At 35.8% G+C, this 12247-nt stretch overlaps 1 protein-coding gene across 1 annotated transcript in view; it reads left to right on the top strand.

Annotated features, from left to right (window-relative positions):
• Positions 1 to 12247, top strand: part of LOC136040994 (T-complex protein 1 subunit epsilon-like) — a 47549-nt gene that overhangs the window by 5823 nt on the left and 29479 nt on the right. The window contains exon 2 of the mRNA XM_065725489.1: positions 11486 to 11711. Within this exon, the coding sequence (XP_065581561.1) occupies positions 11486 to 11711 (226 nt within the window). The remainder of the gene's footprint in view (positions 1 to 11485; positions 11712 to 12247) is intronic.

Below are 12247 nucleotides of genomic sequence, written 5' to 3'. Positions count from 1 at the left end.
CCAAAACTTTCACAGTATAGACCTCAAAGTCATAGATAATTCTGTTGGCTCCTGCTCAACTGAATATGTTGATTCCCCAGGAGTGGGTTTGTCCTTGAGGCACTGCTTGAATCCTAGCCTTTCCTTATGAGGGACCATCTGCTCGTCAATACTCTGCCTTTCCTATGCAGGAATTTCCTTTAGACTTGCCTGTGGTCAGACACTGTGCTAGATTAAGTTTAAGTCTTGCTTTGACTCATCTATCTTGTAGATCAGTCAATTATGAACTTAGAAACATTACTTTTAAAGAACTTGCTAATCTAGGCATTGTCAGGTAACATTTTAAAATCTTCAGTAGACATAAACCTTTGTAAGACAGCAGGGGTCATGAATAGTTTAGTTATCATGATTAGAATAGTTGACTAGGATGATTAGAGTAGTTATCATGAATAACTTATGGCAAGGTTTCTCCAACTGGCTGACTGAGATTGAATATCCTGGGCTCTTGTTTGCATTTTACCTGAGTTAACTGTTACTTGGAATTTTATTTTGGTAATTTTCTGTGTGCACAGTGAAATTCTTGGGTTACTTAATTGTTATGATTCAAGCCAGACACTGTGCTAGATTAAATTTAAGTCTTGCGCTGACTAATCAGTCTTGAAGATTAGTCACTTATGAACTAAGAAACATCACCTGTCAAAGAACTTGCTAATCTAAATATTGTCAGGTAACATTTTTAAAATCTTCAGTAGACTTAAACCTTTGCAGGACAGCAAGGGTTATGAATAGTTCAAAACCAATGTAAGACAGCAAGGGTTATGAGTTGTTCAGGTTTTATAGCAAGGTCTCTCTGACTGGCTGACTGAGATAGGATATTTTGGGCCCCTTTTTGCAAGAGCCCAAGATTTGTCTGCAACTTTTTTGCTTGGAATTTTGTTTGTATTTTAGTCACACACTAGTAAAAAAAAATGCAGCTTTATCTTAAATGTTAGTCGTTTTTTTTTTTTTTTCAAAGTACTGTTAAGCAGTGAAGTGAATATGTCTTATTGGTAATTTTCCATATGCACAGTGAAATTCTTGGGTTACTTGATAGTTATAATTCAAGCCAGACACTGTGCTAGATTAAATTTAAGTCTTATGCTGACTAATCAGTCTTGAAGATCAGTCACTTATGAACTTAGAAACATCACCTGTTAAAGAACTTGCTAATCTAAATATTGTCAGGTTACATTTTTAAAACCTTCAGCAGACTTAAGCTTTTGCAAGACAGCAAGTGTTATAAACAGTTTAGATTTTATTGCAAAGTCTCTCTGACTAGCTGACTGAGATAGGATATCTTGGGCTCTTGTTTGCAAGAGCCAAAGATTTGTCTGCAACTTTTTTTGCTAGGGATTCTGTTTGTCTTTTAGTCTCACCCTAGTATAGAAATGCAGTTTTGTCTTAATGTTAAAGCTGTTTTTTTTTTGTTTTTTTTTTTCAAAGTACAGCTTGGTATCGTTGTGAAGATGTTTTATTGGTAATTTTCTGCATGCACAGTGAAATTCTTGGGTTACTTAATTGTTATAATTCAAGCCAGACACTGTGCTAGATTAAATTTAAGTCTTATGCTGACTAATCAGTCTTGAAGATCAGTCACTTATGAACTTAGAAACATCACCTGTTAAAGAACTTGCTAATCTAAATATTGTCAGGTTACATTTTTAAAACCTTGTGCAGACTTAAACCTTTGCAGGACAGCAAGGGTTATAAATAGTTTAGATTTTATGGCAAGGTCTCTCTGGCTGGCTGACTGAGATAGGATATCTTAGGCTCTTGTTTGCAAGAGCCAAAGATTTGTTGGCAACTTTTTTGCTTGGGATTCTGTTTGTCTTTTAGTCACACACTAGTATGGAAATGCAGTTTCATCTTAATATTAGAGCCTTTTTTCCCAAGTACAGTTTGGCATTGTTATGAAGATGTCTTATTGGTAATTTTCTACATACACAGTGAAATTCTTGGGTTACTTAATAGTTATAATTCAAGCCAGACTCTGTGCTAGATTAAATTTAAGCCTTACAGTGACTAATCAATCTTGAAGATCAGTCACTCATGAACTTAGAAACATCACCTGTTAAAGAACTTGCTAATCTAAATGTTGTCAGGTAACATTTTAAAATTTTCAGCAGACATAAACTTTTATAAGACAGCAGGGGCTATGAATAGTTTAGATATATGGTCAGGTTTCTCCAACTGGCTGATTGAGGTAGAATATCCTGGACTCTTGTTTGCATTAAATAAAAAAAAGCAAGTGTGTATAACTGAAAGTAAGGAGCAGCATTAAAACTTAAAACGAACAGAAATTATTCTGTACGTGAAAGGGGCTGTCCCCTCCTCAACAAAGCTCACCTCTTTATGCTACTTTAACCTCAGCTCTTTATGCTAAAGTTTGATTCTTTGTCACAACTCTACTTTTTTATCTAATTTAAGTCCTACAGCTATACTTTCAAATCCTCTATCCAACCCAGACTTAAAATACCCCCTCCCCCTACACTATTTAGCTTGGGATTAAAACCTCAAAGACATAGATTGATCCTTATGGGCTTGCCACTCTTGGATTTTTTGGTCATTTGAGGTTGGCTGGACTTCCTTCCATAATGACATGCTTTCATCCATTGGGCCCTTTCCTTCATTCCACATCTCTGAAAGGCCACAAAGGTCCAGTATTTTCATGACCTGGTTTGGCCAAAAATCATGTCTACTGTCCCTCACACACTCTCCAAATAAGTTTACTTAGGACGCCGAACTCTGAAATATCATCAAAGACTACAGTACCTTTCCATTAAAAACAAGAAGAACAATAGGGAAGTCTTTTCGCAATGTGTCCAAGGGCTATCCTCAGCAAAACATAAATATATAGAAGAAGAAACACTTATAACAACATATGACCAATAGAACTAAAATAAAAGAAAAATTAAACAGTACCAGCATCCTTACTTCAGCAAATATTCAAATTAGATTTCCACTGTCTTGTAAAAATAATTCTCTATTGTTTTTCTTGTAAGCCAAACTCTAGGTAGCCTTATTATTTTCTCCTACAATTTCACCATTCTGACCAATCTAGCTCTAGGCTACTTAAACTGATAAGCCCCAAACCTCCTTTCAGTACCACTGAACTAAATGAATGCTTCAAGCCTAAATTTCTCTTTAAATATCTTAGCTGAACCACTTCTAACTTAGCTGCTTTAGTAAGACCCAAAACCTCAGAACCTCAATGTAGACTAGAAACATTGTTTGTATGGAATACTCTTTTCTCAATCCTCATATTAGCTAGCTGACCTAAATTACTCCTCAGTAGCATATTTATTAGCCTATTAACCCTTAGATTACAATCTTTTTCATGTCTGGACATCCCTTTTAGCACTTTAAACTTAACACCTAAAATAAACAAATTACTCTAAAACTGTTCCTCCAAAAGTAAAATCAACCACTCATCTGCTCCCAAATATTGAAACTACTGACTTCTTAGCATTTAACACCAGGTCATACTTTTCTAAATAATTTTTCAATAAAAATCTCAGTAAATTTCTTACTGAGATAAAATCACATCATAGCCATTCTGTCTTAAAGGGAATGTTAACGTCCCTAGGCATAAACATCTATCCTCTGAACCAATCAACTCACTTGCCCTGACAGAATCTGATTCCATTTTAAAAATAATATGGCCATTTGTCAACTGGCGGACATCTCCTCTTAATCCTGGGCCCTGGATAAACATTTAACTACCGACCAAAGCTTTCTGGGATTATTCATGCTATAAGGTCTCTTATTTTCTTCATTTGCCTCTCTTTTGAACTCTTTTAACCCTACTATAATCTGAACTTAATTTCTTATGTTCAACTAGCCTGTGCGAATTCCGTTCCTGCTCTGATGGGTCTGTTGATTTAAGTAGCTTGAGAACCCTAATTACCTCTTCCCTTTTCTACCTACATTTACCATAAAAAAACCTCATCTTTTCTGACCAGATGTTTCCTATTGAGAAAAAGGCCAGTTTCTTGATTTAATGCATCTAACTGCTTTTGAAGATTATCTCTACTGTTTACTATTAGAGCTATGTCATCTGCAAATAACAGACATCATAGCCTAAACCAATCCAAAGATATATAAGGGGCTCCATTACTTTTATAAAACTATCTAAATCATTAACAAAGAAGGAGAAAAGCTTAGGAGATTGAGTACATCCTTGTTTCACTCCCACATGAGATGTAACCAGCCTAGGAAATTTTCCCATAGCCTTCTCAACACCCTCTGATGCATATCTGCTTTTAATGCTACAAAACAAGAAGGCAGGCCTATATCTAACAGACTTTCAATTATCAACTTCCTATTTACTGAGTCAAAAGCACTCTTCAGGTCTAGAAATAATATGAATAGCTGACCCTTTTACCCTCTAGTATATTTCCTTGTCACTATATAAAAAATGAAAATATGGTCTACAGTGCCATTTTGTCAATCTTAATCTCACTGGTACCAGGGTAAGTATTTACCCTTTTCCTAACCAGTTTCTTGACCTAAATTTCAGAACCTTACAAAATAATTTACTTGCCACATTCCCCATAAAGATAGACCTAAAGTTTTCATTTAACTTCTTATCACCATTCTTGAAAAGAGACAATGCTACCAAAATGTCCTATGAGTAAGGTTAACAAGCTTTCTCCTCCATAAATGAGGAAATTGAGGCGATCATGAATATTAAATTCATCCTTCCTAATCTCAGGGCCTCTGTAGATATACCATCTGTTCCTGGACACAAATTACCCTTCTTCTTTTTCAACTGATCCCAAATTTCTTACTGAGATAAAATCACATCATAGCCATTCTGTCTTAAAGGGAATGTTAACGTCCCTAGACATAAACATCTATCCTCTGAACCAATCAACTCACTTGCCCTGACAGAATCTGATTCCATTTTAAAAATAATATGGCCATTTGTCAACTGGCGGACATCTCCTCTTAATCCTGGGCCCTGGATAAACATTTAGCTACCGACCAAAGCTTTCTGGGATTATTCATGCTATAAGGTCTCTTATTTTCTTCATTTACCTCTCTTTTGAACTCTTTTAACCCTACTATAATCTGAACTTAATTTCTTATGTTCAACTAGCCTGTGCGAATTCCGTTCCTGCTCTGATGGGTCTGTTGATTTAAGTAGCTTGAGAACCCTAATTACCTCTTCCCTTTTCTACCTACATTTACCATAAAAAAAACCTCATCTTTTCTGACCAGATGTTTCCTATTGAGAAAAAGGCCTAATGCTCTCATAAATTCTACCTATAATTACCGTCTATTTATTTTCCAAGACTTGTCCTTACCTTTCCTAATAGGAAAGACATACTCACATTCATTCTCCAAACAAGCATTCTGACATGGTTTGTTCACAAGGGGTTCACCAACCTGCAACTCATTCTCTTCACCAGTATACATGGAATCTCCTAAAAAAACGAAATTGCAGCAAGGGTATATTCTTTTATACATCTGTGTTTCTTTTATAGTCAATTTCTATGTCTTTTCACGGTTGTAAGAACTATTATTCGGAGACAAATATACAACACATAATAAGGAGAACATTCTAACTAACAATAACTACCATGATAAATTTTCGGACTCACTTTCTAGCCTACGACATAAATTTAATACGCCTTTCCTTACAGGCGTCGAAACTCCTCCATATTATCTACCGTTTGCCAAAACTTTTCTCCTACACTCAAAAAATTAAAGTCATATTCATATGACCAAATTTTGGTCATTCATATGACCAAAAATAATGAAAAGACTTCCACATGTCAGCAAGGCAAACAACATCCATTTTTCGCAACCTCCTGATATAATCGACTCTATTAGACTTTCTTACTTTTCCCTACTATAACTTTGCAAATTCCAAAGTCATAAAAAGGTAAGTGCGAATCACTACGACCCTCTATTACCTATTCTGGCAATTTTGTCTGGTTCACTGGCATCACTATACCCCCCCCCCCAGTAGGCTGCTCCTGGGAAATATTTACTGGAGTCTCTGCCCCTGCTTTTGAAGTTGAATTCAAACCACTTAATTATTCAGCTCGTGTAATTTCGCCACAGCTCATGGTAGTGCTGTTGTTGTGCACACTGCGAATTCCTATTTTGTGAGCATCTTCTGGGCTAACTATCGTTTCTGGTCTTTTCTTTGATTTTCTTCAGGTAACCATTTTGGGGTTTGATCAAGACAAGCCCCGTTTATGCTGGTGCTAGGTCCAAAGTTTATACTTTGAGAATTTTGAACTCCTTTTGCTTGGGAGTTAACTTGATGGGTCTGTGAACTAGGCACAGTACTAGGTTTAGCAGCCCTTAATTTTATCCCCTCGGTAACCAGGTCATAATAAAATGTTTGCCCTTCAATCAAGAGGCTTCTCTCTTAATTTGGCTTCTTTTCCACAGGACAAAGCCTCATGCAGCTTTGGTTTGAGTTCTTGACGTGACTTATGCTCTAAATATGTATAGCCTGGGGCTACAGAAATATGGAAATTTTCGATGAGTCGACCATTACGCGAGATTATATTACGAAGTTCCTTATTATTAAATTTCCTCAATATAGGGCGCGCTGTAACTGGTTTATTTGTCCAAAGGTGAAAAACGTCTTTAAAATCATGGCGGGTCAGAATAAGTTTTTGTAAATAGCGATTTATTGTCGCCATATAGGAAGTCTCTTCAACGAGACTTCTTGGGGTACGTTAGTTAATTTTAAGCTATAAATGGTCAAGTTTTGCTACTTAATCTCTTTTTCGAGTTGTTCAGACCTTTTCTTTTCTTTCTGTAATTGGTTTTGAAGTTGGTCCATTTCAGATCTTACTGCTTGGTAGTGGCTCTTCGTTACAGCTTTGAGGGCCGCTAATTCAGATTCTATTGCAGAAATACTAGTGGCGACTTCGTAGATCTGGTTTAACTTTGCATCAATTTAAGATAGTTTATCAAGAATCGCAGCAATCCCAGTTGATTTGGCCATTTCCAATTTATCCTTAGGCTCTTCTCAAAAATATTATAATGAGAATAAATAACATGAAGCAAAGAGTTACTGGCAAGCGGGGCAAACCTCCCACTTTCCAAAAGTGCCTTGAAAAGTTGTCTTCGTCTACTTTGAATTGTTGCCTCAATTTATAATGAACTTTGTCCAATCTAATTGCACCGTGATATATGACACTTCAAACACAGCGTATTATGCTATGTTTGAACCAGAATGAAGTTGGGCCACGCCCCTCTATCAACACCCCACCTTTCCTCTGGTATTTTAGTAGAAAGATATGGATGATGTATCCTGTTTGAAGCAGAATTATAGAGTGATTTTAATATCAGTATAATTAGAGAGAAAACGTGAAACCAAAGATACTTTAGCACTCACTCTTCCTCTCCCTACCAATTGTTTGCAAATCTGTTGGCTTTTTGCACCATGCAAGCAGAACCCCAAAGGATTGCTGACTTATGTTAGTGGGGGCCTAAGTTAGGCCCATTTTCCAATCAATTCCCCCTCCCCTCTACTGATCTCACCATCAACGTTGTTGCAGAAAGGTGGGATAGTTGCACATCATGTTTGAACAAGAACCATTCAGGGATTTCAGTGTGTTTGACTAGAGGACCAAAGCATGTCTGCTGCTTTTTATAATCTTTCCTATCCCTCCTACTCCCATTCTTTTAGTAAGAAGGTAGGCACCTTACCCTTTGCTTAGGTAAAAAACGCACCTAAACTTTCTGTTCATATGATCAAAGAAAAAAGTGGGTAGACAGTCCTTCTAACAACCATGCACCTCTCCTTACCAATTTTATAATAGAAAAATATACATTTTGTACCTTTTTTGATCCAGATTGTGTGTTGGTGGACGCACAAAATCGGCCCTTGAATCTATCAAGACCGCTTTCCATTTTCCCCTTTCCAAGACCCACTTTGAATATTTCCTGACCTCTTTTTTTTGTCAATTAGGTTGAAAATTGTACAGAGAGTAATTTTGGGCCAATGGGAAAGAATAGATAGATTTTCAGAGGCATTCAACACTTCAGAGTCCAATTTACTGTTGCACTAGTATGCATCTCATACAAAAACGAGGCATTGTAGGGCAGGGAAATTTTTCATCATGCATGTTATTTCACAACAAATGGTAATGCAATGTAGTGATGCTGTTTTCTAATCGTAAGTAAAGTGTTCCTTTGGCAATCACTTACTGACTGGCATAGGATCTTATTGTATTTACCATCAATTAAATAAAAGAAAGTTTTTTTTCAACTGAAAATAAGGAACAACATTCAAACTTAAAATGAACAGAAATTATTACGTATATGAGGGGGGTTGCTCCTCCTCAACATCTTGCTCTTTACGCTAAAAGCTTTTTAGCACTTTAAAACCTTCTTATTGGTCTAATTAAAATTTCATAGCGTTTCAGGAGTCATTCTTAAAGAATTGGGACGGAATTCAAACTTTAGCGTAAAGAGCGAGGTGTTGAGGAGGATCACCCCCCCCCCTTCTCATATAAGTAATGATTTCTGTTTGTTTTAAGTTTCAATGTTGATCCTTACTGTCAGTTGAAAAACTTGTTTTTTTATTTAGTTTCTGATCATTTTTATGGCACTTGCTATTAACCAAGTGACAGGCAGGCGTATCAGGAACCGGAGGAGATTAAATTAGCAATAGTCATATATATATATATATATATATATATATATATATATATATATATATATATATATATATATATATATATATATATATATATATATATATATATATATATATATATATATATATATATATATATATATATATATATATATATAGGTTATATATATATATATATATATATATATATATATATATATATATATATATATATACATATATATATCATATATATAATCTATAATATTATATATATATATATATATATATATATATATATATATATATATATATATATATATATATATATATATATATATATATATATATATATATATATATATATATATATATATATATATATATTGACCATTTGGGGGGGGGGCCGTTAATTCGGGAAAAAATAGAAAAAAATGAAGTATTTTTAACTTAAGAACGGTTGATCAGATCTTAATGAAATTTGATGTTTTGAAGGATATCGTGTCTCAGACCTTTTATTTTGAATCCCGACCGGATTTGCTGACATTGGGGAGGAGTTGGGGGCAGGGACGTAAAATCTTGGAAAACGCTTAGAGTGGAAGGATCTGGATGAAACTTGGTGTGAAAAATAAGCACACGTCCAAGATACGTGATTGGCATAACCGGAACGGATCCGCCCTTTTTGGGGTAGAGGGGGGGGTAGTTTTGAAAAATTAGAAAAAATGAGCTAGTTTTAACTTACGGACGGGTGATCGGATCTCAATGAAATTTGATATCTAGAAAGATGTCGTGTCTCAAAGCTCTTATTTTAAATCCTGACCGGATCTGGTGACATTGGGGGATTTTGGGGGGACCTAAAATCTTGGAAAACGCTTAGAGTGGAGGAATTGGGACGAAGCTTAGTGCGAAGAATAAGCAAATGTTGTAAATATGTGATTGACGTAACCGTACTGGATTCGCTCTCTTTGGGGGAGTTTGGGGGTGGGGTTCAGTGATTTGGCGAGTGTGGTACTTCTGGGCTAGGATGATGAAAATTGGTTGGCGCGTCAGGGAGCTGCACAAATTGACTTGATAAAGTCATTTTCCCTGATTCGACCATTTGGGGGGCTAAAGGGAGAGAAAAAAAATTAGAAAAAATGAGGTATTTATAACTTAAGAGTGGGTATTCGGATCTTAATGAATTTTGATATTTAGAAGGACATCGTGACTCAGAGCTCTTATTTTAAATCCCAACCGGCATTAAGCCTCTGATTTTCCTTTTAAATCAATCTATCGATTCTTCGAATTTTGTTAGAGTTCGTACCTTATGAGCTCTTGGCTCTTCTGGCCTCGTCACAACTGCCATATGAGCTCTTAGTTCTTGTTACTTTGAAGTAGGCTCGATTATTTTCAGACTCTTTGAAAATTAGAACCAGAGCAGGAGTTTAGGCTACTTTTTATAAGGATGTTGGTTTCTAATTGCGTCTCTAAGTGCGATTGAAAACTTTCGAGCATGTATTGGGTCTGTAGACTTTGCCATGGTTGCAGCAAGACTGTCCACTTGTTCATTATAGTGGATGCCTACATGGCTAGAACTATGCTGGAAAGACACTGCTATGTCAATCTTAGATGAAGAATCGAGTAGCTCTCCTGTCTCCTGCGAATCAGTGTATTTAGTGTTCCATGGTAGAGTTTTTATTAGTTTGAGGGCTGTCTAAGAATCGGAGAAAATTGCTACTTTATGTAAATGGGAAGATATATTTTTGACCCCCTTCAGCAATTCCACTATTGCTGCCAGTTCAGCTGTCAAAACGGAAAAGTCTAGTGAAAGAGGCGTTTGAATGGTCAGGGAAGTTTGTGGGATTATTGCTGCTTCGGCGAGGTAGACCCTACTAGAGATTCATTAGAATAAACATTTAGATGATTTTTGAAATCTTTAGCTTATTACTTAAAAATTCAACCTTAATTAATTGGCGCGGAATGTGCTGTTTTTTTCCTGTATAAGCTCGAGGCTTACATTTGGTGTGCGATACTTCCATGGAGGAAGGAACCTAAAAGATTTTGTGTCTCTCAGACGAATCTGACTTTGTGTATATTATGTATTTGGACTCGCAGTTATTTGTGCATTGTGATTTTCTTGTATCCATTTACTGTAAGTTTTGTGCTAGCCAGATAACATGCTGGAGAAAATTCAAGCTGCTCGTGTACCTTATTTCTCTTTTAACAAGATCTTCTGTTGCTTGAAGACTATGCCAATAGACAATTTCTTTTTGTTGCTTGACGGGTAGGCCAATCTAAGGCCTTAGTTTTATGTATAAATATATGAAACCATTTGGATTTGTAAGAATGTGCTGTAAATTTGTCTTGTCGTAATATTTTATTGAAAATTTGTTTTCTTTTTTTTTGTGCAAGTTATTTTTCAGGATATCAAAAAAATGTATAAGTTGGGTATTGATCTTCCATAATGCCTCCCACGTGCTCAGTCATGTATGATTTGTGGCATGGGTAGGAATTTATGTATTAAAAATGAACAGCCCTCTAACATGACGCCTTAGTGATCGTGTTAGCATGACTGGTTACGTAAATTCATATTCTATTCCATTTTTTTTGGGAGGGGATGACTGGTTATCTTGTAGTTCATTTCTATCTTGTTTCTTGCATGTCGCTACTGGTGAGACTACAAGTAGTTCTTCATTAAGTGTTGTGATAGTTTTCTAGAATTCTTAAATTTTTGAATTTCTTTCTGAAGAAACGTGTCCCTTCAACTTTTAAGTGTAAACCAGACGTAAAAGAAAAAGAAATTCATGCTCAAGATGGTTGGGAAACTTCTGCTGAAAAAGTTCTTATGACTGAAAATAATACAAATTAATTTTGTAGACCCACATTATGGCAGCCAGAACAGTGGCAAGCACTTTAAGAACTTCATTGGGACCCAAAGGTCTTGACAAAATCATGGTATCTCCAGATGGTGATATAACAATTACCAATGATGGTGCAACAATTATGAAAATGATGGATGTTGAACACCAAATCGCAAAGCTGATGGTACAACTATCACAGTCTCAAGATGACGAAATAGGGGATGGCACTACTGGAGTTGTTGGTTGGTTCTTTTTCAGTAAAATTTTATAGGGTGAAATGACTGCATTCCTTTCTATTGTGCATATGTTTGGTTCAATATCATCTATGATTGTTAGTGTTAATTTTCTTTAAAATTGGAACTTGAATCTTAGTCTTCTTAATCTGTAGATGTTGTTTGTTCTCCTTTCAATTTTCATAATTATCATAGCACATATTATCAGAGACAGTGCAAATGCATTGACTTAGTAAAGAGTGATGTTGATATTTTTCTCCTTATATTCTTTTTTTTTTCTCAGCCACTTTCTATAGACCAAATAGTCTTAGAAACCACGGGAAAGGGAGCTCATTTCGTATTGAAGCTTTTAATGCCCTTTGATCGAAAGGAATCAAAGCTCATAATTCTCTTTTCTCTGCCTTTCTTTCTTCCTAGACACCTCCTTATCCCCAAACTGTGTCAGACCCGTATTTTGAAACAGTGATTTTTCTCAGAATGGTTGGGAGGAGGTTGTGATCAGGCAGCCAAAAGCCAGTGACCCGAAATATGTAATTTGCTCATTC

Source organism: Artemia franciscana, chromosome 21 (genome assembly GCF_032884065.1).
Source record: "Artemia franciscana chromosome 21, ASM3288406v1, whole genome shotgun sequence".
Lineage (NCBI taxonomy): Eukaryota > Metazoa > Arthropoda > Branchiopoda > Anostraca > Artemiidae > Artemia > Artemia franciscana.
This window is presented reverse-complemented; position numbering and strand designations above follow the sequence as displayed.